At 40.3% G+C, this 27,994-nt stretch overlaps 1 protein-coding gene across 1 annotated transcript; it reads right to left on the minus strand.

Annotated features, from left to right (window-relative positions):
• Positions 1–27,838, minus strand: LOC118563869 (calcium/calmodulin-dependent protein kinase kinase 2-like). Its single transcript, XM_036139816.1, has 17 exons — positions 27,501–27,838; positions 18,834–19,123; positions 18,398–18,739; positions 16,849–16,896; positions 15,091–15,144; positions 11,504–11,555; positions 11,247–11,380; positions 8,341–8,377; positions 8,139–8,160; positions 7,943–8,031; positions 6,799–6,998; positions 6,602–6,655; positions 6,418–6,491; positions 6,201–6,288; positions 3,757–3,885; positions 3,461–3,564; positions 1–661 (listed from the first exon to the last, which is right to left on the minus strand). Exons 2-17 carry the CDS (start codon positions 19,056–19,058, stop codon positions 589–591), a joined length of 1,725 nt encoding a protein of 574 aa, XP_035995709.1. The 5' UTR covers positions 19,059–19,123; positions 27,501–27,838; the 3' UTR covers positions 1–588.
• Positions 27,839–27,994: the final 156 nt, after the last annotated feature.

The following is a 27,994-nucleotide window of genomic DNA, read 5'->3' on the forward strand; positions in this document are numbered from 1 at the left end:
TTTTTTTTTTTTGGTAAACTGTACATACTTAAATATATGTAACAAAACTGGACATTGCCACGCAAACAGGAGGCGTACTCCTGCCAAAGAGAAGGTCAGCTGTGATGGTGAAGATAACCTTCCCATTTTTTTTTTCCTCAGCTCAGTAGACCTGAACGCTTTGTCAAGTAAAAACAAGGAGGGGAAACTAGAGATGAAACTACATTGAAAACCTGAAACTGGACCATTGAAGCCTGAGACGAGGCATGCTGAGACTATAAATGCATGCGGGACAGGAGGGCGGGAAGTGTAGGTTGAGTGGGGGGGGAAAGGAGTCATTTCAATGTTTTACGGGGGTTAATCCCCTGGAAGGTTCACAGAGGACCGTCACAAACCCCAAAGGTATGCTGTACAAGAGATAATCATTGTCACGAGATCGCCACCAAAGTGCTTCAGTTCATGAGTTAGTCCCTTCTTTTTAAAATTCTTCACATCCAACGTAAAAGGTGACGTCCATAAGAGTTGACGGTCGGTTTAAAAGAGTAAAGGGGTGTCGTGTTGTGCAGTTACAGGCAGGAAGAGATCGGTGTGCATAAAACGCTGTTCGTATCAGGAAAGAGTCTCGTCTTCTCCCACGTAGGGCAGGTCCATGCTTCTCACGCCATCAGCGGCCTCTTGTTTCCTGAGTGACAACAACAGAGAATCAGCAACTCAACCAAGTAACAAAGGAAACGATTTTAAAGCCCTGTTCAGGAAATCGAAGCTACCACCCAAAAGGCTACTTAATGCAATCCTGAGCTAACGCTGTAGTTATGCTGCTATAAGCTGCTGGAGGACATCAGGGTCTATTTTTCTCACTCTGCTGAATTCTTCTACTGTTCGGGCGTTCTGTTAGCTGTGACATCATCCAAGAGGGCAGGTCATCTGCTATTACCATGTAATATAGAAAGGATTCCTGGATCAGTGTGTGCTTTTGTGTCTCTGCTCTGTCTTCTCTAACCCCCAGTTGGTCGAGGCAGATGACCGTTCACACTGAGCCTGGTTCTGCTGGAGGATTTCCTCCCTGTTAAAGGGGAGTTTTCCTCTCCACTGTCGCTTCATGCACGCCCAGTATGAGAGATTGCTGCAAAGTCATGGACAATGCAGACGACTGTCCCTGTGGCTCTACGCTCTTTCAGGAGGAGTGAATGCTGCTTGTCAAGACTTGATGCAATCTGCTGGGTTTCCTTAGATGTGAAACTTTGACCAATCTATCTGTATGATTTGATTGAATTTGACTTTGTAAAGCACATTGAGATGACGTGTTGTGAATTGGTGCTATACAAATAAAATTTAATTAAACTGAAGACAGACTTGATTGTGACTAAAGCACACGGGGAAAACCACAGTGCAAATTTAGTTTCCAGAGAAGAAAGGGTTGAAACTAACTACAGATCAAGTTTTCGCCCTTTCAACAAACTGTATATAGAATATGTATTACTTTTGTTCTAGCTGAATTTCTCCATCAGAGGGTTAGCTGCTCACGGGTGCAAGTTTTAAGACTCCTGGTTATATGCTGCAGTGTTTAAACGCTGCTCTCCTTGTTTTGTTTTCTTCATAGAAAGTGCTCCTGCCCAAATGCCTCAGTGTAACGGATCAGTACCAGCAGTGGCAAAACCCAGGAGTTCAGCACAGTGCTTATAACACCACTATCTGACAACATTAAAAGACTGACAGTGCCTAAGAGCCGAGTCGGAAACGATGCCTCAAGGATTTAGTAAAAAATGTTGGCAGCTCTAGGTGACGCTGTGACCTGCTTGAACTCAGGTTGAAATAAACACTGGGAGAGAGACAGGGAGCTGATGCTTTTTCAGTGCTACTCTGCCTCTTTTTATTAAAGCTCAAGCAAAAAAAAAATGAAGCTTGTGAATAAGGGAAAAAAAAAAACAGGACAAAAAAAAAAGAACTATATAATGGAGAAAAATATACATTTACAAAAACTCTGTTTACTTTGATGAAAAGTGCCTTGTTCATTAAAATCACATGGTAACAGTTTACACATTTACACCAAAATTAAGTATTGCAGCAAAACAGGCTTCAGTAATACTGGATTACATTAAGGTGTGGTTGTCTACTCTGTATAACACAATAAAGTAAATTACACCAAGAACTAGTTCATTTTGTTTTCATTTTCATACAAGAAGATTAACTTAAATGTTACTTATTAATTTCTTATTCAATTTAAGGAAAAAGTTGAACAAATCAAAATCTGCCTAAAACATGAAACGCACTACCTTTTTGCCTACTATGGGAAAAGAGGTGAAGCAGATGATTCCCAATGATGGTTTTAGAAACAATCCTGAAATATTTTGTAGTCATCACAGCAACAATAGATAAAGCTACCCATCAATCTAGAGACAGTACATTACAGTAACCCTGTAAGATTCATCCTAAAACTCCTGACATCTTCTGCCTCCAATGAAAAACAGAATTATCTGAACTCGCTTGAACATAACAATGACGGCCGACCAACGATTGCTGAAATTAACTACTGATACTATCTGAGATAGAACAGAACAGCAGCATTTTGAAAGAATGTTATGGTGAAACCAAATTGCACAACAAGCCCAGATGTTGTCATAGTATCTTTAGGGTGGCCTTTCAAGGGCATCTTACCCCCAAATCAACTTTATTTTGCTAATAAACTTAACATTGTTGTTCTATTGCACTGTCTACATATCCTGGTGATTATTTTGACAATTTACTGCATATTTGTTTAAATCCTGCTTTTCTGTTTAAAACCGTCAGTGTGGCGCTCTCCTAGGTTTAAACGAAGGCCTTGCATTGAATTTTGAATCAATACTGCTATTGGTTCAAAAGTTTTTGTGATCTCATTCGGAGAAACTGACGTATCAGCAGCTCTGCTGCTGTGGGGTTTAAAATCTGCTCCATCTTGTGCCTCTGTAGCAAGTTGGAGTTTGAATGTTGAGTTTTGCGGTTTCTCAATCGATTTTTCAGATTTATTAGCTTAGCATTCTGTTAGCTAAATAAACTTTTACTGGAAGCCCAGACCATGCCCAGCCCCCCTGCATGTTTCCTGGTTCACTGGATGCTGCCACATTTTTCCAAGTATAAGATTGGGCAGAGTAAGACTCTGGTACGGGGATGAGTTACACTTTAAATACTACTACTACTACTACTACTACTACTACTACTAAAAATAAAATAATAATAATAATAATAATAATAATAATAATAATAATAATAATAATAATAGAACTTTATTGATCTCACAATGGTGAAATTCACTTCTGCATCTTAACTCATCCCCTTGGGGAGAGGTGGGCTGCCACTGTGCGGCGCCTGGGGAGCAATTGGGGGTTAAGGGTCTTGCTCAGGGACCCAGAATGGCAGCTTGTGGAAGTTGAACTCAGAACCTCTGGGACCGAAGCTCTATGCTCTAACCACTAGGCCACCACTCCCCACCTCACGTAATACTCACGTAAACGTCTGCGCTGAAGCGCACAAACTGCTGCGATCCTCCTTCCGGCTCAAGTCAAAGGGATTCCCAAAGGAGCGCTTCCTCAACATGGTTCTGACCAGGATCTGTAAAATGTAGTAAAAATAAACAATGCAGAAGTCCAGAGATTATGCGAAAGGTGAGATTAATATTAAACAGCTTTAACAATGTTTTTTTACATAAATCTACATAATTTTTACCTGATTCTTTAAAAAGCGCCAGTTATATATGCTAGGGGCTATTGCCTTTTGCTAATGATAATGAACAGAGAAGCTCACCACTGTTGTCAGGCTTGGGATGTGTTTAACAGAGTTCTCCACTTCCTCCTCCGTGACCTCAATCAGTGAACAGCTGTCATCCTCAGGAGGAAGAGGCTCAGCACCGTGCTTCGTCACCCACGGATGTGCCTGGACACAACAAAGGGACTAGTGTTAGACCTAAGTTAATGTATCGTACAAGAACAAAGATATAAGTAAACACTTTGAACATGTAAGAATACTTTTACAGGAAACCGTTTTTAGTACCGAAACAAGCTACAAATTTGGACTGTGTAAATATTGCACAACTGCCGTTTGTGCTGTAGCTCAAAGCGCTTAAGTATTTTTTAATTCACACTTGTATGACTCTGTGAGAGCCTGTATAAACATGCCGGCCTTCATAAAACAGGAACTGCACTTCCATATATGAAGTCATATTTTTAGCCTCATAGCACAATTGACTTAATTGACTTAGTCAATTATGCTATGAGGCTAACGATATGTAGTCTGAAATGGAAAAGCACGACAAACGCCTTTCAGCGGAGGTGGTTGTATAGTGGCTTCTTAGCTAAACAAAACTGATAAGGAGGAAGCTGTCTTTTTCTTAAAGATCCATCATTTCAGGAAAATTGGTTGTGATTTGGTTAATAGGAGAAGAGGGCTCTCCTCAACCACCCAAAAACAGTGGCTCTGTATGCAACACCTCTTGCCAGTATTATTGAATAATTATTTCTGCTTTAGACGTCAGTCTTGAGCAGATTCCTGGCTTCAAGAGAACAAACGCAAGGCTAAGGAACAAGAACACAACACTGTTCATGATATGGCTATGCTATGGCTATGAGCGATAAAAGTAACACGCTTTTTAGTTTTTAGACCTCCTCTGCTGATGTCTGCAGATCTATATATGAAATCAATAACTGCCTTCTCCAAACTTTCCAACAGCATGGTTTTGCCCACGATAACTCACCCCAAATTAAAAATTGATTTTGCAGATAAACTGTATAACCTGGGCCTAAGGGTGTTACTTCAATGTTACTGTGCATTTTTATGTACATTTTAATGTGAACTTGTTTAGTTCTGAAACATTTGTTTTAAAACCACCTTTGTCCTGCACTCTTAGGGTTGAACGGTGGCTATTGCTGTTGAATTTTCCTATTGCTTCAAACGGTTTGGGAGTGAAAAATCCTCCACCTCAAAAGACAGTTCTGTGGCTAAACCACCGGATGTCGCCGTAGTCACTCCATGTTTCAACAGGTCACTTTCCCTCATCCTGACCACTGCAGCAACAAGCTCCGCTTAAACCTTTCCCCGCTCATCCGTGTGTCTTGGAACCGCCCACTTTGGTGGCATTTTTGCAAAATGTGTCTGGAGGTGGGGTTATGCCTTTACAATGGGGTGAGTTAAACAAACTGACATGTGATTGTACATCAATTTACAAAGATGTTAGATAAAACAAATGTGGACAAAAATTATTATTGAGTTTGAGGTAAGAGACAGATGTTGCCCTCAGAATAACGTTTTGACACTTGTACTGCAGTTAAATCTTAAAAACATTAAGTGTAGAAAACTTAGACTTTCAGCTGCTTCCATTCACTGCGGCTATGCTTAAGACAACCAATGCATGGCTCACTATAAAGTATGTAGCACAGTTGTTGGTAAAAATGTGGGTGCTAATGCACGGCGAGTGCATTTATATTTTATTTGCTTTCATTTCCACAAGTGGTTATTTGCCGCTGTGCTGAAGACTGGGCTCCCCCGCAGAGAGGTTGTAAATCTTTGAGACTAGGTCTCAAAGCTGTTTGATGTTATACATCTGTGAACGTGATTAAAACAGATCAAGTCAATTATTTAAATGAGTAATTTAGGCAATACGGTAACTCTTTCTACTTCAGATAATGGTGACGCAGTAAGACGGTGAAAAGTTACTGGGAAGATCATCCATATTAAAGGAAAAGTATCATATAACATACAAGACAAATGAGACATCCCTTACTAAGAGGGTTTGCTTCATGCTGAACAGAAAAACAGATTTTTGACAAGAAATATTTGTGCTTATGGAGTTTTAGCCATGAGCAGAGAGGAAGGATGTGACTAAAGACTTAGGCCAAATGTCCTGCCTTTTATAACAAGTCATGTCGTCTGGTCAGAAGATGATAACTTTATTAAAAGCATAGCATTAAAAGTGTAGAGTCCCTTAATCCTATCAAATTAAAATACACTCCATCACAAAACAACATATTTCTGAAAATGCCTGTTACATATAAAAACTTTGAACATTTCTCTGTTTCCAAAAACATATTTAGAGAATTTGCAAAGAAGAAAACATACATTTTAACATACAACTATAACAAAAATGAAGAACAAATACTGAACAAAACAACAAACTTGGGAATCATAACTAAATGATTTGGGAATCATAACTAAAGGAGGTCTTCTCAGGTTTGGTGACTTTAGAAAGTCTTCACCTTTATCTGTGTCACTGATATCCTGGTCTCTGGATTCTTGTCCAGCATTTTCAACAGCAAATCTTTGAGGTCATCTGATATCTCGGCACTGTTGGCACAAGGAGGAAAAACAGCAACACAGAACTTCAGAATAAACAGCGGTGGTTGAGTGAATAACATAACAGCCTAAGTTCAGGAGGAAATGTTCTGAGGTACATAAACCGCCACTGAAACGTACCGTTCTGGTATAACCACAGGTTGGGTTTTGATCTTTTGATGTAGACTAAGGATGCGCTCATCCATAAAAGGACACTGTGGAGACAATTAATATGCAAATTAATTGAACTGTCAGTCTTGCATTCTCGACTAACTATTAAAGGGAAAAGGAGTCTCCACGTTTTTTTTTCAGTACACACACTCACCACGCCAAAGACGAAGCAGTAAAGCGTCACTCCCATAGCCCAGACATCCAACGCCTTTGAAAAGAAAAATAACAAATGCTTTAAAGCCAGGTCAACCAGTGAATAGAAAAGAAAATCTATGAAAAACCAACACTATTGTATTGCATTTTTGAACTCTGCCTCCAGATGGCACTAGCTACCAACTAAGAATGCCTCACCTTCCCAGAGAAATTTTTTCTGGTCTCAGAAAGTGTTTCAGGAGCCAGGAAGGCAGGTGTTCCCACCGTGCTGGTTAGCAGGGCGTCAGCCCCTTCAAACTGGTTACTAACACCAAAGTCTGCAATCTTGATGTGCCCATCTTCTCCCACCAACAGGTTAGAGGGTTTGATGTCTCTGTGGATGATCCTCTGGTAATGCACTGTTGAAACCACAAGACGGTAAGACTATTAGCGGCATAGGATAGTAGTTGCGAGTCACGAGAAAAGAGATCTGGAGACCCTGAAGAATCTCTGGACAATCATCATCGTCGTCTGAAAGACTAACAGCCATTGTTCCTGCTCATTGTGTGAAAAAAAAATAATGATATTTGTTGTCATATGTTTAAATTTCAGCAAAATATTTACTGGAAAACATTTTTTTTCCTTTGGGTATGATTGTTCTGATAAGTCCAGAGTTTTTTCTTTTTCTTTTTTTTTTTATTCTAGACGTAATGCCCTCCCTCTCCTTTCTTCCCGGTAACAGTCTCCTAGACAACACGTGTGTAAAAGCTCTTCTCTTGAGCTGGAATGCATTAGTAGCCAGAAAAATCATGTGAAATGAGCTTCGTGGGTGGCTGGAGTCAAGAACAGCTCCTGTGAAGAACTTTGTAAAGCCAGGGTAGCATAGGAAGTAAAAACATCCAAATGATACAGTAAGAGCAATAGTCTAAACCGAGACATGGACGAGTCTTCACACCTTTTATTTTACCTACAAATAAGAAGACATATGTAAAGAAGGATAATACATCCCTGTGACAGATTCATTTTGACAGAAAGGGGATTCATGATTGTCTGCATTACATGCACTTTAAAAAGGAACTAAATGTAAGTAAAGATGTCTTGAAATTAATGTATTTGCCCTTGATTTGAGCAGGTGAATAAGATTATCTGCAAATGGAATAAGATTTTTGGCACTAGGTACAAATCATCTCCATCATCTAATTATGTTATTTTAAGGGTAGAAATAGTCACTCCATTGGCAGATCCTTTGATTTACCTGCTCAAATCAAGGACATATACACTAATTTCAAGAAAACTTTACTTACTTTTTGAACCCTTTTTGCAGTGTGAAAAAAAATATTTATGAGAGGTCTGAGGGACTCACAGTACTCGATTCCTCTCAGCAGATCCCTGAAGTAAAAACGGGCCTGGTCCTCACTGAAGGGTTTATCAGTTGGCACCTCCATCACAGCCCTGAACACACAATAACAGGCACACACACACACTATTAGCAGTCAGAACTAATGAGATTGAGTCCATTCCAGTCATACAATCATTGCCATAAAAGAGGCTTATCTTACCCTTGCTTCACCAGCTCAAACACTGTGGCAAATAAAAGAGATGAAAATTGTAAGTAAACAAACACCTAAAAGGCTATCATACCGCAAACGTTGATTAAAAAAAAAAAATAATGATGATGCTTGAATAGGCTTTATTTTAGTAAAAACCAACTGTGTTATGTCTGCTTGTAGTCTGAACACTGACGGATTGGCCAGAACATACCCATGTACAGATGGTCCTCGCTGGGGTCATCCAAAACCTGGCACCACAGCGTGGGGGAACAGGAAATGAGTGTTAAATGCAAACACACACATCAAGCACACAAAGCCTCATCTTTTTTTTTTCAGTTACATGCACTGGAATCTCGAGCAATTTCACGTAAACTGCTGCCTGGGAAGTTAAAACTGAACAGCAGTGTTGACGAAACACTTCTGTTTCAAGGTGCGACATTACGATCTCAACAGTTATCGGTAAAGATGTGCAAAAATACTTTTATTGCAGTAGCATCATTAGGTCAAACTTGAAAATATTATATAATCTTACTTTTAATTTAAATTTAAACCAAAATCTTATCATTTTTCTTAGTCAGTGGTGCCACACTTATTGCCACTCCAGCTGTAAAGTACAGCCCCCTTTTGGCCAACAGTTCAGCACCTACTGGTTTTCAATTACATTTCCTAAAACTGGCGCACACAGATAGAAGTATCTTTGGCCTTCCTGTTTGCATAATCTCTCTAAATCATCTAGAGCCAGAAACCCTCTTACTTTTTCTTCCTTTCAACTCACCTTACAGGATTTCTATTTAGGTGTGAAGACTGAGACTTCAAGGGAGTATGGTGAACTATTTCTGTGTTGATTTTTGCCAGGATCAATATTCTATTAAAAGACCCCGTGATTTTAGTTTTCTAACAAAACGGACCACAAGTAGGTTTAAAATGTCCTGTTACTCGGAGGAGGTCATGGTGACCTGTACTCTGGCATGATACCTGGGTCTTAGGAAGATAAACAAACCCACAGCGTCAGAGATCCTCCACCATACTTAACAGTGGGCATGAGGTGCTTTTCCGCATACTTATCTGTAGCATCTGATGATATTTAAATAACTCAAACATTTGAATCTTATCAGATGCTAAGGACTATTTGCATACGTTTAACTTCTCCGGGAATGTTTGTCCGATACATTCAAGCGATTGCATAGTAATTCACACCGTTCTGCAAAATGACTGCCAACTGTCTTTTTTTGACGCAACTATTTAAACCTCATCAGAGGCTAGGGGCTATTTGCACGCTTTTAGCTTCTCAGGAAGTGTCGTCAGTGCATTCAACTATTTTGAACATTATGTCTTGTTTGAATTTGTGTGCTATGTGTGAATCCTGAGCTGGTGTCTCATCAAATTTTCATTATGGTAACATAGTGACAATAAAAGATTGTCATTATGTTAGATTGATTCTTTTTGTGCCAAGCCCACCTGCAGGGATTGTTGCTTAAAAGCTCAATTTTAGTCTAATTTGACCAAAACGCAAGGCTACAATTAAAGCTGTAATAGATTTCAGCGCGCTCCGCATATTAATGTTTGTGATATGAGGACAAAAAGTGCTTTTTGTCTCGTGTCACTCCCAAACACGGTTCTCCCACAGTTAGCTTTGGAAATGATCTTTTACTTCTCATAATTCTTATCACTGTGTGTTAGACATTAGACGGTATGACACACTCACAGTATGCTAAGCTAGTGTTAAAATATATCAGTGTTTCTTGGTATCAAGGTATTAACTTTTTGAAAGAAAAACATTTAGTTTGATCTAATTACTTTTATTAACATAGCTTGCAAACCAGTTGGAGCTTGTTAAATGTAGTTTTAAATCAGGATTACCTAAGTGAGAATAATGGGGGAATCTCCCTAAGTCTCTGCACCATCCCTGGCCGTATTCTTTGTGACCAGGAGTATTTCCAACCAGCCAAACTTGTCTGTGTTGTATGTATGAGAAGAGTGTAACAGGAAAAGGTTTTGAAACCGGTATTATTCATATCCGTATTTCTAACCAGGGACCGCTAATAAGTTCATCTAAACTCTAAAATTCAGAAACTCTAGATGAAAAGTGTTTTATAAGGACTGATATAAATACAAATAAACATACCACGAGTGATTTCATTCATCATTTTTTATCAAATGATAAACGTACGGTACCTAAATGTGGAGTTTGATCAGTCAAAACATGTGTTTTATTTTCTGCAATAAAACAGTTGGAGAGGTCCTTTTAAACGCATTTAAGCTTCTTGAAAATAGGTTCATCCAACTGTTTTGCTGTCTGTCTCCCTCCCTTAAACTAGATTTTTATTCCACTAGACCTGTATAACAGGTTTTAGTAATTATTCAGGCCCCTTTTCAGCCTAATTTGACTGCAACTTAGAAATGCTCAGTTTACAATGTAACCAGCATTTATGCTTTGGGATATGTTCAACAAACAGGAATAGAATATAATACAAAAAAAACAGCTTGATTTGTAACTAAGTGGGAAATTATCAAAATGTCAAGCCAAAATATAGAGGGGGAAAATCTATAAATAGTAAAAATTAGATTTTTGACACAAATAGATACAAAGGAAATTGCCACAATTCACCAATAAACATAACTGTAAAATAAAAATCATTAAAATAGCACTATTTACTCGAGTCCCAAAGAGACCTTAGAGATGGCTTTGTAGTCTTTTCCAGATGTACATTAAGCCAGTCTACAGATGTCAGTAAGTTTATTTCAGTTTAGACCTTGACATTCATAATTTGTTGCTGTTTGAGTAATTGTAGCCTGTATAAGCGATTCCTTGATCCCGGAGGTCAGGCAGTATTTGGCTCTTGCTGTCAATAAAATGTGGTTATTCATAGTAAAATAATGATTTTACAAGAGGTGCAATCGTATTTTCACACAGGGTCATATTGGTTTGGACTGCTTTTGTCTTCTAAATGAAATTGGCTTTTATTAATTATTTTTCTGTATTTACTCATATTATTCATGTCTGATATTAACATTTGTTTGAAGATCTACAAGATGTAACTCTGCAAAAAAAAAAAAAGTTTACAGCACTGTGAAACTAATTTAAACAGATCAACTATATGTTATAAGATTACAAACCTCTACTAGTTTAACTACATTGGGATGGTCTAGTTTTTTGAGAATGGCTATCTCTTGATAAACTCGTTCCAGTGGCCCTTTATGCTGAGCGGGACCCTCAGGGGCTGCTCTAGTTCCACGAGGAGGTGGTCTCCCTGATGTAGGAGAAAGCGGTAATCAGTGAACAGCAAGACATTAGAAAAAAAAGACACAAAAAGACAAGTGAGCTTTATCATTTATCTACCACTTTAGAGTTAAAGACACTGCTCTGGACTTACGTGGGAAGCCTGCCTGCCTCAACAGCCTCCTCTTAGACAACAGCTTCATGGCCTATACCAGAGGGAAATAGGTTTAAATTTAGCGGAGAATAGGAAGGAGGGCAGGGGGGTGGGAGAACCCAGTGGGCAGGAGATCCAGAGAAAAGATGAACAAAGAGGCAGGAAAAAAAAAAAAAAGAGAGTTAGATACTGCACAGTCAGATGCTGCTGCCCACTCATACACCTACTGTACAGATGACAGTCGCAGAATCTACAGGAAATAAAATAAATCTTCTCTACCTTAAAAATCGTTTGTGCGGTTGTGGCAACTAATGTTTCTCAGTAGCTACCAGAACAAATGACTACACAAGCTAGACTCAAAGGGGATTCTTAGCAAGCAGAGTGTCCTAAAAGGGAGCTTTGGAAAAGTATTCAAACCCATTGAATTTTTTAAATTTGTTCTCAAAAAACGAATTATAGGTTTTCTGTATGTTTTGTGCGATAGACATGCAACAATATGGAAGACAGTAGTTTTGTCAGCTGAGACACCTTCTGACCACTTGGGCTGCAAGGTGGACTTGTAGCACACGAGAGTTTGCATGCTCTTTGTGTGCAAGAAGGGATTCTGTCCAGGTACTCTGGGTTAATCCCACAGTCTAAAAACTGTTAGGATCATATTTCTGTCTAAGTGGCCTTTAGGCATTAGTGTGTGCAAGCATCATTGTCTGTCCTGTGCGTCTCTGTGTTGCCCTGCAATGGACTGGCAACCTGTCCAGGGTGTACCTCCTAATGACTGCTGGACAGGAAACATCCAGACCATGGCCCTGCAGGTACAGGCAGGTACATGTGATGGATGGATAAATGATTAACTATGAACACAACACCGTGGTAAAAACAAGGTGGCGGCAGATTGAGCCATGTTTACATGCAAACCTGGCTTTATTCAGAACAGAACCACTCTGACATGCAAACATATCAAATTCCTTTAAAAAAAAAAAAAAAAAAAAAAAAACAGAAGTAGTACTTCCATCTTTGCTAAACAAAAAATAGCAAACAAAGCAGTATTATACATGCTCGTTTGTCTTCCGCGCGCCCAGGCTTAGCACAACGTTCTAATTATGTTTGAAACGTTACTCAGTAAGCAACAATTTTGAGCTCTTATCTTTTAGATTTTTATTTTATTTTTATTTTTACAGTGTTCTGTCTTGCAATGTCGCAATAAGAATTGTTGTCTAAATGCCAAATGTTTTTTTTTTTACAAACAGAGAGGTTTTATCAGGAGCCTCATCAACGCAGAAATGCGTCACGTTTACGATGGCCGCACATGCGCACTCAGGTCAGTTTGCCACATTGGGAATAATTTGATCCTGACAAGCGTTTACATGCAGATTATCAACCGGCATACACCACCACTCTCATTTGGATTACAATTTCGTTCTGGTTGAGCTTAATCCGATCATAATATTCCGATTGGCTTGTTTACATGACGCGTTTTTATTCCGATCGTCCGTTTATTCCAATTACTTTTGTCAATGAAAACGTAACTACTGTGCTGTGGGGACGATTTTTCTTATCAGGAGCAGGGTATCCTCAGAGAATACCTGGTAAAAGCTACAGGACACTTCCAGCAGTACTATAACTCTAAATTTAGGGCTGAATAATATTAGGAAAACATGAGATTTACATATTTTGTAACACAACTTTTCCCTTTGTCTTCTTTTCCTTTTTAGCATTTACCACACTAAAATCTGTATCCATAAGACTCGCATTGATCATAACGACGGGATCGTTATGATCAATGCCTTTTCATTTGTGACATCGATGCCTAAATCCAGAGAATCTGTGGCAGGACTTGAAAACTTGATATTCCTTGACACTATCTATCCAATCTGACAAAGAGATGAAAGGGTGGCTTTAGTTTGCCTCACTGAATACCAGTGTTGTAGTCAAGTCACTATGTCTCGAGTCCGAGTCCAGGTTCGAGTCACCAGTGTTCAAGTCCGAGTCAAGTCCAAGTCATTAAAAAAAAAATCCGAGTCGAGTCCGAGTCGAGTCCACTACTCATCCGAGTCGAGTCCGAGTCGAGTCACTATTGACGTGTGATGTATGACATGAAGCAGTAACATTCCATTGCACTAATAACTCTTTCGCTGTAACTACTGCTTTTTCCAAGTCTAAGACGTCTCCTAACCATGGTTTTTAAACATTGTTGTTATGGAACGCGCAACAGCGACTCGAGGTACGCTGATAGGCCGCATATGAAGGATGTTAAAGCCGCAAGCGGCGTCGATCGGCCCTCGCAGCCCAGCGCACGGTGGCCTATTGGCCACCGCCGCGGCTCCGGCCGGCCGGCTGGGTTCGCGCACTGCCGGCCGCCCGCCACCGCAGATGCTGTCACGCATTTTCCTCGCCCGTCCACCGGGCGATTCCCACAAACGCGTTCGGCAGCGTTCCCCCATGACTCACAACAAATCTGGTGTGGATCGGTCGATGCAGCGAGGAGATACAGCCGTTGGATAATGATAATGCATTTGGCCACCGGGCCGGACTAAATTGTTCGGCGGGCCGGAAAATTTATACCGATTCCTGGACGGTGACTACAAACAGAAAAAAAACTGCAAATGACGCCATGAACGCCGAGCAGGAGAAAAACAACAACTTACCTTCCTATCAACTTGGCCAGTTTTCCAGTCTTTCTAAGCCCTCGACACTCAATCCATCGTTTGAACTGAACGTTGGTATGTTGTTCCACAGTTCTACCAGTAAAATGGGCGCCTGGACATCCTTTTGTGAAAGTTTAACAGCTGTTAAATCGGTCATATCCTTGTATCTGTTGCACGTGTAACGGCTGGTTGCTACTTGCGCTCTCACACTGTTTGCCCAACCTTAGCAGCAAGGGGCGTTGCTCATGAGATGGTGACGTCACGTGCGCAGTACGACATTTAGATATTAAAATCATACACCAAATAATATTCTAATGACATATTAAAATTATAGCCTAATGATATAAAAAAAGTCGAGTCTTTTTCTCAATTGCCGAGTCAGAATGATCTGAATGTAGGAGTCCGAGTCCAAGTTCGAGTCATTAGTGCGCAAGTCCAAGTCAAGTCACGAGTCTCTAAATTTAGCTAATGACTCGGACTCGAGTTCGAGTCTCGGACTCGAGTACTACAACACTGCTGAATACCATGTTTCCTTTAGTTTGCGCTTCACAATTATAGACTTGTGTTGATCTCTCACATAAAATCCACATATAAAATACTAAACCAGTCCTGATGTAACATGTTAGAGCCCCCCCCCAAAAAAACTCAAGGGGTATGAATACTTTTGCAAGGCACTGTACTTAGAGACAATTCATCTGCCAATCCGCTCAGCTATTATAACAGCGATATAATCACCAATTGTGACATGTGGGCTTTGTCACATGGGTGAAATCACTAAAACAATCCCCATACCATTTTCAGTCACTGTCATGCAGCTTAATGAGTAATAATTATGAAGAGCAAACGACATTCTGAACTTTGCCACAGAAGTAGATCACGCATACAGACAACAGGCGGATCGTTATTGTAAAGTTCGGCTGTGGGAGTGGGATTCACAATACTCACGTAGTATGTGTTGTCATCCTCATTGTACGCAAGCTTGACAACACCATAAGAGCCCTGCGTACGAGACAAGAAACAGTAACTAAAAAGCACTTTTCACACAAAATAAAACATTATTAATATGTAGAAAACCTCACAAGAGCAAACGCATGCGCATCGACACACAAGCTGCGGTGAGTGAGCCCGCGCTGAACGAGCACCAGCTGCTTCAGCGTGAGAAAAGAGAAATTCAAATCATCTCTCCATCGCTCTTTCATTTTTGATTCCAGGCTAATTAAGGAAACTGGATCTGGTTTGTGCCATCACGCCCACCCCTCCCTCCCTCCCTCCCGCGCAGGGCTCCAACCCCACCGCCCCCACACAGGAAACTGTGCAGAAAGTGGGCCCAATTAGAGGTCTGAGCAGACAAATTCATACACAACAAAACAAACAGCGAGAGAGAGAGAGAGAGAGAGAGAGAAGATGAGAGAGAGAGAGAGAGAGAGATTCGAGAGAGGAGAGTGATGAAGAGGGGAGATCAGGGGAGAGGTACCGAGAGGAGGAAGTTGAAGAGAGGAAGAATGGAGACGAGAGGAGAATAGAGAGGGAGAGAGGATGAGGACGAGAGAGAAGAGTCGAGGGAGAGAGGAGAGATGGAGCGAGAGAGGAGAGAGAGAGACAGAGATAGAGAGAGAGAGAGAGAGAGAGAGAGAAGAGACGAGAGAGAGAGAAGAGGAGAGAGAGAGAGAGAGCAGGAGAGAGAGAGAGAGAGAGAGAGAGAGAGAGAGAGAGAGAGAGAGAGAGAGAGAGAGAGCAGACTCGGTTCCTGCTGGGGGAGCAGATTGTAGCATGGAGGGGTAGCACAGAGCTCATCCCACAGACGCTTCCATTGCAGGAGTCTCTCCAAGGATCCTAAATGGCTTCAATTAGTAAGTAAAGCTTATTTGTTAATCGCCTTTCGCTGGAAAAAAAACCCCACCACGGAGCGTTTTCCAGAAAACCAAAGAAAACAGCCGCTAAAATGAAGTGCAAATTTAAAAAAAATAGAGAATAAGACAATAGAAAAGTTCAAACAAGAGTCCACTGCAAAAACTGATCTAAAAATAAGTAAAATGTTCTTAAAGTTAGTGTATTTATCCTTGATTTGAGCAGGTAAATAAGATTATCTGCCAATGGAATGAGTATTTTGACCCCTTAAAATAAGATAATTAGACATCCTTCACTTGAAATAAGATAATTGAGATGAATTGTTCTTATTTTAAGTGCAAAATTCTTATTCCATTGGCAAATCATCTTATTTACCAGCTCAAATCAAGGACAAATACATAAATTTTAAGAACATTTTACTTATTTCTAGTTCCGTTTTTGCAGTGGATCCAGAGCATCAACTAAATGCAGCAGTACAGGTAGACTACAGACATCCAGTCCATGTGATGAAACCCACAGCACAGTATCGTCCTGCTCAACAATACTAACAATCTAAACCATGCACACATCTAACCCCCCCCCCCCCCCCCCCCCTCCATCATCCACTAAGCCTTGCGCAATCCTTAGAGAGCACTATTTATACCAGCCTCTCATCCATCTTCCAACTCTCTCATGGACGGGTGGTTTACAGAGTTTGGGAAACGAGGACAGCCGGGAGAGAGCATATCAGAGGCTGTTACTGCACGTCCTCGCTGATGTGCGTTTACTTGACAGACACGCAGTAGGCGGAGAGGAGAAAGGGAAGTGGAAGAGTTCGCTGAAAGGGAGCAATCAGTGAGTGGTCTCGGATGTTACCTTTCCGATCTCATCCTTCAGTTTGTACTGGTTGAGCTGAACGCAGTCCTAGAGGAGAGAGAGAGAGAGAACAAGAAAAGAACGTTTCTTTTCCCCCCCTTTTTCAGAAGAAACATCAGTGGTTATATATTCTAGGTAGAGGGCTTCTTGGATATTTGCACTAAATCTGATTCTCTTCAGAATGTCAAACAAAGTCAAGTACGTTCGATGGCCACAAAGGGAGGTACTATTTTCCCTTTTTATTTCCGTCAAGACAACTTAAGCCGCTCAGACAGCACGCCGTAGCCATGAATTTTTATTTGATTTCAAAGAAATCTTATTTAAATGGAAATAAGGTGGACTGAAAGCATAAGGATACGGTACAATCCGAGGCAGTGATAAGTCTGTGTGCGTCCCATATACAGACAGCATATGGGAAAATCCGCATATTGGATCAGATTGTTCTGTATATTATCCATATATGGACATATCAGCACCTCGGATAGTACCGTATGTTTATGCGTTTAGTCCATATCCATATATATTTACGTTTAGCATGAGAAATAATTAAAAATCTGAGATTAAAATCGAGGTGGATATGACATAGGAGGAGTAACAGCTTTATGTATGGGTCATAGCACAGCTACAAATCTAAGCAGATGCAACCAAACACTTGTTTTACCTTCACAGGAGGTTAGTGAAGGTAAAACAGACCCCTATGCAGTCTACTTAAGTATTTACTTAATAAAAAAAAACAACAACTTTGTAACGTAAATCCTTAACAAACATAACTTTTTCCACTACGTAACACTTTCAAACCCAAATCTGATTCTAATGTGAAAGAACCTTTGCAGGACGTAGCACTAAACAATGTACTACCCACATCTATGTCTAACAGCTACATTCACTGGGTATAAAAACCTTACCTGCGCGTCCAAAGCTTGATCTTAACCGGTGCTGCTGCTTTAAGAAGAAATGCACAAGTAATTCTAAAGATACGCAGCGAGAGTTCAGCTTAACACTAGCAGATGTTAAAGAAGAGCACCTCAGAGAATTACTCTGTGTCAGCAGCCGTTTGCCCATTCATGTCGGATGCTTTACTCATGCCTCAGAGAATACAGTAAAACTACAGATTATATATAAAAATTTACTATTGTGATGTTATGATCTCAAATGTACTGCTTTTCCATTCATTCTTCCCCATATAATTAAAGAGAGGAACTATTGAACAGTATGAGGATATTTACCTGGGTAAATATTACCTTCGTTAATCGGCAGAGTAAAATGAGATTCTGGAAATATTAACTTCTTAATATCGTATTTCATTAACAGCCTGGAAATGGATCCATCAACCGACCATTTAACCGTCAATCCATCCATCCACCCCGTTTTTGCAAAGTCTTTTCTTTCATATTACTGGTATTTAATGCTAACGAATGTTTAGGCACCCTGTAGCTCAAAAGCAATGTGAATTAAAAAATCCATAATAACAAGCCGATAATAAAGATTGTCTGAATTTTTGACTCTGAAATTGCTTTAAATTGGCTTCAGTCTAATGGCGGCATCATACCTGGAGGTCTGTGATGGAGACACTGTGGGACTCCACGGTGGGCCGGCGGGGCAGGCGTGGAGAGGAGTGGGGCGACGTGATGGGAGAGTAAGGTAAGGACGGGTAAATGTAGCGCCCGTTAAGTCCAGGGGAGCTGCAGGGCGAGGTGGCATTGTGCGAACGCTCCTGGAGAGAGAGCTTCCGGTCCGACAAACTTAATCTACCCCTTTGCTCTTGGCTTACAGGCAGCAGAACCTCAGACCGGCCAACTGCGTGGGACAGCAGGTCGCAGGACGGAGTCCGGAAAGGTGCCGCTGCCGAGGACGCGGGCTCGGGCGTCTCAGAGCTGTCCATTTCTTCAACCTGACGACACATTGGTTTTCATTTCCTATTTTTAAAGGAATATTTACACATTTTATCATTTTTAACCGACGTAAATCCGGATGCTTCACCTCACCTCTTCCTCGCCGGCCTCTCCAGGTGGATGACTGGGTTCGTACTCCGTGATCACAATGAGGGACTCCATGGGGTCTGGGGGCGGCGTGTCGGAGTGGGCGTTCAAAGGTGGAGCGGGACAGCTGCACAGCAGATCAGGGAGAGGTTGTTGCACTGACGGTGCATGACTGGCGCAGGCCGCCGAGGACTCAGCAGAGTGCCAGGGAGTTACATGACAAGGAAACATGGCGCCTCTTCACAGACCTAGACAACCGCTCCTCCATCAGACTGCAGCCTCAAGGCCAATTATGCCTGAGAAAAAAGAATTTCCAAAACACGAAAGGACGTGTCAAAAACAAGCTAGACTTTCACTTACACAGATCCCTTCCTCCCTTACACATTAATTTATTTCTGACAAGGAGTCGCCTAAATATTCCAAATCAAACGACTTTTAAAATCAAAGATAATCTTAAAAAACAACAAACCTCACTTTTCAAAAGGATGATTAGAACACATTGAGAGAAAAAAAACCTCTCCAAATCAACCTGATCTTACTTTACAAGCAGCACCTAGAACTGATTATTGAGAAACTGATTCATTCCCATAAAACATGCGCATCCGCCAACTACGAGTGGTTCATGTGTATTATACTGCACATTAATGACACACTGCTTTATGGCATGCCTTGTAAGAAACGTAAACTAAAGCTTTCTATAACTGTTTTAGCTAAAGGAGCCATAAAATCATTTAATCTCCTGTGAAAACCAATCTCCACTCTAGTGTTGGATGGAGTTATTAAAGTTTAGCACTTTCCTCCACAAACTGACGGAGATTAAACATGTCAAATTCGACATGGCATTCCCCCTTCATGAAACTAAATCTGTCAAAACTGCACCCCCCTTCATTAAACTGTATTTTCTAACAAGCACCATCAGCACACCGCTTCTCAAACGTATGCCGTTTGGATAAAACAGTCTACACCGACAGAGCGAGGCCTTAACGAGCAGCTATTCTGACAGGGTCCGCCGCACCGACAGAACACCGGTGCTAGCAAAATTACTCCGAGGGTCCGTCGACTCGTCAACGCATCCGGGAGGTCTCACAAGAACTCAGAATGACATCTAATGCAGACCTCCGTTGTGTTAGTTAACAGGAACAGGAAGAGAGAGACTGGACAAAACTGGATCCACGGGAGACTTCAAAACTCAGAACCACGGTTGATTAAAAAGGACACAAAGGCCTGGTTTACGTTCGTCCACAAACATTTAGATGATCCAGGAAAGTCGACAGCTCCTGCTGCTACTGAGAGTGGCACAGCCGCTTATTAGCTTTAGGGTGCAAATACTTTTTCCACCCTTACATGGTGGTACACCAACATGTGTCAGGGGGAAAAGAAGACAGATCTTTGTGCCTTAATAAAAAAAATCATCTTAAAAGCTGCCATTTCTGTTTACTCGATTTACATTTTCTTTGATAAAATGTTCTAGGCGACATGGACATTTTTCACAGCACTGTAGGAGGAACCATTTGTTTTCTGGCGTATGGTTATAAATAAGGGCAAATCAAAACAAATGAATTATAGTGGTAGATGTATAAAATCCAGGCTGTGCCGAGAAGCTGTAACTGCCTCCTCTCCTCTAAAAGGCCACTTTATGCCATCTTATTAACAATTTAATCTAGACTCACGCTGCTAATTCATGCTTCACTGACTTGCTGCCAGTTGCCTTGTAATTTTAAGCAGCTATGGGTTGCTTTTTGCCTGCAAACGCTGACAAGACACCGCTTTATAATTTTGGAGCAAAGGTCAGGTTCGCTTTCTTATCAAAATTTCAGCTTTCCCTCAACGCCGGCTTTCTTCTTCCTACAAATAGCCGCTTGCAAAGGGTTGAAAGTGGCTGGTTAAAAACTGTGCTTCAACCAGTCCATGAATGTCATGTTCCGCCATGTTTATTTTATTATTAGTTGGATCATATTTTAAAAAAGGGCGGTAGAAAACCTCCAAAAACCAGCCGGATCATATTTTCCATTGTGGAACTATGTTACTGCAATAAAATCCTTATTCTGCGTTTTACACTCTGGGCTGTCAGAAAGTATGGAGGCGTTGTATTAGTGGGAATTAATCACATTTTGTGAGTTTTGTAATGGTCCTTTTTTTCCTGTTAACATGGATAAAGTTCATAGTTTTATAATGATTTGCATCCTAAGCAAAGTTATAGTGCATTAGGATTCTCAGCCCCCGAGGTGCTGCATTCAACATATTACTTTTAGTTTGATGCAGACTGGCATAACGATTTTGGTTAGGCTCATTAAAACATTGCTAAATATTCTAAAGTATAAACGATTGCAACACCTTCCTCAGCATACCACTGAAGAGCTGCAGAAAGCTGTTAATCGGCCCTTTATTTCCTATTATTATATAAAGTATTATATAAAGTCAGGGTTAGAGGACCAGAATTGAGAACAACTGGCCTAGACTGCAATAAGTGTTTGTTAATTATTTAATTACCATGGATCCAGTCACACTTGGAGTTTAACGTTTTAGGAGGTAAATTGATTTTATTGTGGTAAAGACATTAAGAAACTACAACTAAGTTGTTTCAATGCCAAAACAGATGCCAGCCAGAAACAACCTTTTCTATAAAACATTTTTGAGTTGCTAATATTACATTTTAATCTTTTTTCTAGCCGTAGCTGGACGGACTTATTATTGGGGGCCATGTTTGCTTTTTGAAAGCAGAAAGCCATTAACACTGTTTAATTACATGTTTGTTTATCACAAGTCATATCGTTATGGCAAAAAATTCCCCCAAATTTTTTGCATGTTTTCCTAAAACTTTGCAGCCCTTGTGGGAAGTAACAGATCCCCCGTCTGAAGCACGATTCCTTTCCTTTCACCGTCTTTTGTGAGCTCCTCGTTTCTTGAGGTGTGGCCATCCAGACAAAGCAGCTGCAAAGTGGAATATGAACTCAAAAGTAAGAGGCATCAAGTAAATTAGACGACAGTATGGTTTACACAGGCTAACAAATATCCTTTCATAAACCTGCATGTCTCTAATAACATGTATCGCAAAGGCCTGACCACCTACGGAGCTGGAGTATCGCAAACCGGAGCTTTTAAATCTCAAAAAAAAAAAAATAATGCTTTACACCTAATTAAACATAAGCAGACATTGCGGTTTTCATTTGGACCCTCAATGGAGTCTTGACTTCTTCACACACGCCCTCTAATGCGCTAATTAATTCATCCGAACACGTCTAGTTGCGGCGGTTTCGGCTCTGGTAAGCAGATGCAGAGTGATGCATCTGAAGGAGCAAACATTTGAGTAAGCTTTTGATGTCAGTTACACAACACGATTAATTATTATCTCTACAGCATTTAATGAGGACTTCGGGGGGGGGGGGGGGTTTGTGCATAATTTAAGACCAGAATTTCCATCTCCAAGTCCAGTCGGCTTCTCGTGTGCTCATTATCTGAAGAATGAGGCGAGGAGGACCTAATGCCACTTTCAGGTGGCATTAGGTCTGAGGTCAGAGTGAAGTCCTGTAAAACACTAACAGATGCTGTCAAGCTCCAGATGTCTCCTACACACAACGTCACATGAGTTGACCTGGACAATCTGGCCACGAGGGGAGAGGAAAGCAGGTCTTATGGCAGCCTGTGGTGGTGGTGTGGCTCCGACTCAGGGCTATGTACAGCATTAATTATGACTGAGACAACGTCCTGTAGACACGCCGGTACAAGACGGGGCCATCTGGAGCAGAGAGGAGCATCCCGGGCTTCAAGTAAGCGCCACCCAGGGGCATCGGTGTCAGCGGTGAGTGGGGCCGTGCCGGAGATAAGCTGCTGTAAATGCTGGAAAGGATCTCCTAGATTAACTTAAGTGCAGTTGTTATCGCACGGCCGAGAAGCCTGCCAGTCATTTATCTCTGAATCGAGCCACAGGAACACAAAGGGGGGCCAAGGCTCCAGCAAAAATAAGAGCCTTGTTTTCTTAAATGGAAACTATGCAGAGCAGCAGTACCTTTGTTTAATGTGGAATATGCTAGGCAGCCACAGCATTAATAATAGGAGTATAAATAAGTATGTTAAAGTATCTTAAAGGCATTTATGAGTGACTTTTGACTTTTTTTATTTTTATCTATCAACTATCTGAATATTAACCATAAGGTTATCAGACAAGGGTAGGAAAACGGGTTAGGAACAATTTAACTGCCACTCATACTGTAGGCCTCAGGTGGCTTATAGATATCCTGAATGGGACCAAAGGTTGGACTTTTATATGCACTCATGTTTAAATGGAAAACATAAAAGGGGCCTATTGATCTGTAATATCTTGTATAAAAACAGGAAAAATACTGAAGAACCTCTGAATGTAACATTGAACAAAGTTCAGGTTTCTATATTCACCTACAAAGTAATAAAGATCCCCTTTTTTAAAAGTAAGTTACTGAATAAATGTAACATGGGGAACTAGATGACGTGTATCTCTGCTATTATTTCTACATGCTTTGACACAACGTTTCCTGCCATGTTTCCCCAGTCTCATCAGAAATGTCATCGTGGTAACATCATGACAAGAAGGATTCTTGATTCCTGATTGGAGGCGACTCAATTGTGGCAAATGTCTAAACACTTCTGCCATTATCAAAATCATTCGATCACACAATAATAATACTCATCTAGCGCAGGGGTCCCCACATTTTTCAACCCCCAAAATAACAGTGCCAGTGATTACCAACCCCCATTTGGCTTGGGCCTTTTTTTGGGGGTTTTGGAAATAAATATATATATAAAAAAAAATTTTAATTTTATGAGAGCGCTTACCAAAAAGCGCAGTCTTCCCCACCGTGTTAGAATGAGGAATGTTGAGCATCTTGTAAAGTTATACTTTGGTATCAGTTTCACAGATAAGGAAATTCTAAATCATTTTAGCACAGAAGCATCAAACTAGTATTAGTATCAGGACCTTAAAACCATTGTGCAAACGACTGACTATATCCTTGTGTGTGGAAATACTGTTTCCGAAACAGGATGCTTTTTTCCCCACAGGAAGTAAAAAATACAAGTCCACTTCGAAGCAAACAGGTAAAAATTCATTCTAATTGTTTTTGTCAAATTGAGAGTTTTTTTTTTTTAAAAACATTTTTAATTAAATTTGATATACCCTAATTTTTCCCTCCTACGTCCAAATTTGCTCTTTTCTATGCCGCCCTTTTAAATTTCACTAAAAGAAACGCTTCCAACTAAATTCTTTTCCTCGTGTTTTTTCCAATGTAGCAAAAAGGTATAAAAGCATTCCTGTTAAGGAGAGTGGGAGAGAAATACTAGTTAAAACTGGGTGTGAGAATCAATCAGGTCTCCAGCTAACACCTGCATCTCACTCAGTGGACTAGGTCCTCTCTGCAGGTTAATGCTGCCAAATGTGCTGAAAGAAACAACTCGGACCGAAAAGCCTCCAACAAATTTGGAATCATTTTGTTTTATCTCATTACAAAAAAATCTGTATAAAAAAAAAAAAAAAAAAAAGCACTTCATACCAATTTCCCTACTGATGGTCTGAGTAACAGGCTACAAATTACTCGTATTTAAGCTTTATCGCCGTTTATAGTAAATTGGAAAAAGCTCTTTGTGTTTTACGGGCAGGCTAACATTTTCCTGACAACTTCTCTACATGAATTAGCCGTGATGCCATAAGTGCTCTCTACAGTGTGCTGTAAATGGTTTCTCATCCAAAACACCAGCATTCATTTCTTATTTCCTTTTAAGCAGCCAGTCTGTTACAGGATTCTTGTCCCCAAGAGTTGTCTAGGCTTTCCTGTATACTTGAACCACATTTTAGTATTATGCATCACGTTGACTGCTAAAAGGACTTAATAACTAAAAACTTGGCACACAGCAGGAAAATCATCTGGTGGATTGCACATGTGTCAGTGTTAGATTTTCTTGTTTCCTGTTACGAGATGACAACATATTCAGATGCTGTTCATCTGCTAGAGAGTTTACATTTTAAGTTATGAAGGTTTTACCACCTTGTTGAGTTTGGGGTTTAACTATTAAGGGGAATGAGAGTCATTTGGATTATGAGTTCTACCCAATAACTCTGTGCTAAAGTATGGCGTGAGCAGCAATTACTTCAGAGTGACAAAAGCTCTGCTCGGACTGGGAGCCGCTCACTTTTCCTTGGTAGAGTGACTCCCAAGGTTACCTACCAGTACATTTCATATGGGGGCTCTCAAAACAAGAGCCACACATCTGACAAAGATATGACCTAAAAAAAAAAAAAAGACGATTTAAAGTACTCTGCAAAAGAGCTGGCAGGCTGGTCTCAGTGTGAGACTAAGTGTAATAAAAGAAAAAAAGAATGTAGTGAAATTTACTCACAATTTTGAGTTTCATTCGTTTATGCAGTCAGAATATAAAGCCGTTCCCTCTGAGGTAGAGATGGTTATGGAACGTGTCTATTTTGTTTGAGGCCAAACATGCTGCTGGTGCCAATGTGAAACAACTAAATTTGCTTTTTTTAGCAAGACAACTAATAATGAGATGCCAAACTAAATGGAGTACCGCAAGGGGAAAGTTCTCTGGCTATCTATACATCTATCTGGGGCATAAAATAGCACGGTGATGCCCCTACCCCACGTGTTACTTCACACTTGTCAGTCCGCTGGCTGATAGAAGACTCCTACACTTCTTTCTTGCCTACAGCAAAGACAATTTCTTCTGTTAGAAATACTTCTGGCCCTGAAACACAGTGTAAGTCATTCATTTTATTAAGATAATTCTCTTCTAGCTACAGATGACAAGCTGCAGGTTGGCTACCGGATCGAATAGCTCCACCCATTTGCCAGCTAACATCAACTTCTTATAGTTGAGTTACTCTATAAAAGGGTAAAGTGATAAAAAAAAGCACTTGAACTAAATTAGCTGACTTTATAGTTTATTTTAAATCTGTCTCAAAACCCATCCATCCATATTTTAACACGTCTTTCTCCAGCTGTCAATGGGCGAGAAGCAGAATTGTCTCAAAACCAGGAAGTAAAAATATAGTTTTAACTGTAATTATTAATGTTAGATTATTAAATCAACAGTAGGAATTTGCTTGCTTTTTATTTCCAATGAAAGCAATCAAATCTTTTTTTTTTTTTTTTTTTTAACTTAGGGCAATAAATACCATGAGATTCTCAAATTTGCCTAAACTGAGCCTCCACCCTCAGGTTTGAAAACTTAAGCCATCTTCAAAGTTATTACATAATCACGTTCTGGTGTAGATCCCTCGTGGTTTAGTTTCATATAGTTTTATAAACCTACAGCGGGGTGGTAGATTAAATCTCGTAATCATGGTACATAAACTGCAGCTTCACATTTTTTATACAAAAAAAAATATCTAAAACAAATTAAACATGTTACAATTGTTTTAATCTAAAACAGTAAAGTAATAATCTATGGCTTGAACACACTTATTAGATGTGATATACATTTTTTTAACACAAAGAATATTGAAGAAAAAAAACAAGAAAAAAAATGTCAGCTTCTTCACCAGACATCCTACTTAAAACTTACCTCAGTAAAAGTAATGTATGCCGATACAACAAGCAGTTTGTTTCCCCAATGGCAAGACAAGGCAAATTTATATAACACATTTCAGTACAAAGACAATGCAAAGTGCTAAATTGGCTGTATAGTCAAATATGGCGTTCTTGCGAGCAAGGGAAAAGTTATCAAGGTTCCCATGAAGTTTAGATAATGTTTCGTATTTCCCTGGTCTGAAAAAAGTGTATACAAAAAGTGAGCATGGACAAAACCTATTTGCTGAATTTAGTCAATATCCTGGTTTTGAGTTGAATTCTCATTATCCTATAATTGCACACACAAAAATGTTTTCAGATTGTGTCATCCGTCTCATCTGACCATAAAAAAGAGCATTTTAGTCTTCTGTCACTTGGTTGTTGACCTACAGGGAGTCCATGGGAAGAAATAAAATAAAGCACAACCATGTAGGCACTTGGTTAAATGATACCAGTCAGTTAGTTACTGGTACTAAAGGTGTACAAAAGTCCTTAAAAAGTTGCAGCGTCAAAACCATAAAGAACTCCTATGATTAATATCTAGAAACAGTCCAATTTAACCTAAACGCTGAATGTAGGCTGATGACAGTTTTTCTGGGGAAGAATATTATGCAAATTTACATTCCTCTTTTGAACTATCGTTACATAATAATATAGCACACATTCAGTTTAGATTCGCGCATTTGCACCAAACAACTCAAAAGACATTAGATTCAAAACGTGCGACTATTAAAACCCCAAACTATAAACATTAAAAAAGGAACCACATACCAACTATAAGCCGCTGTCAGCGCAACACTTGGCTTATTTTGGCAGTATAATCGCCAACTTGCGATTTTAAAGACTTGTTAAATTGATTTTAACCATTAAAATACTAAAAAAGGGCATCTTTCTCGCCCAAATTGAAGGGAATGTCACCGTTGTTTGCGGTGGCAGCGAGCTAACTCCTCTCTTGAGTCAAGCAGCTCGGCTAACGTTAGCAGCTGCCAGCGTACAGATGTTGCAGTTAACGGGCGTCAAAGATGACACTAACGACTCTAAAGCTAAAAAAATTATATTAAATAGTCGTCGACACGGAAGCCGTAAAAAAAAGGGACACATTCTGATATTAATCAATTCTTACCTCGATGAGTTAATGGGGGCGTAAACACCAGAGACGTCAGGGTCCTTGTTCCAGCTGAGGTGTCGCTGGAGCTGCTGCCTGCCAGCTAGCTAGCTCCGAGAGACGGGAGAACGGAGCAGACCGACAGCCGACGCTGTGATGGAGCCGTCGACAGCGCAGGACCAGTGCTTCACACGGAAGAAGAAACCCCCGCCGGCAGCACGCTCTGCTCTACGTAACGCTGAGAAACACGCTCAAAGCGGCTACAGAAGCGGAGGCAGTCTGCGCTGCCTCTCGTTCTTTTCATTTTTCCTCGCCACTTGACAGCGAGACGCTTCATGGTTGGTTTCTGAGCTACACTCCACGGCCAACAGCGACACCTGGCGATGAGCCGGGGAATTACGCGCGTCGGAGGAAAATATTTTTAACCAAAACACACAGCCATCTCAACTTAAAAAATTAAAAATCCATCTTTTTGATTTGTCCCAATAAGCCTTTTTTACTTGAATTTAATA

The sequence above is a fragment of the Fundulus heteroclitus genome, chromosome 8 (genome assembly GCF_011125445.2).
Source record: "Fundulus heteroclitus isolate FHET01 chromosome 8, MU-UCD_Fhet_4.1, whole genome shotgun sequence".
Classification (NCBI taxonomy): Eukaryota; Metazoa; Chordata; class Actinopteri; order Cyprinodontiformes; family Fundulidae; genus Fundulus; species Fundulus heteroclitus.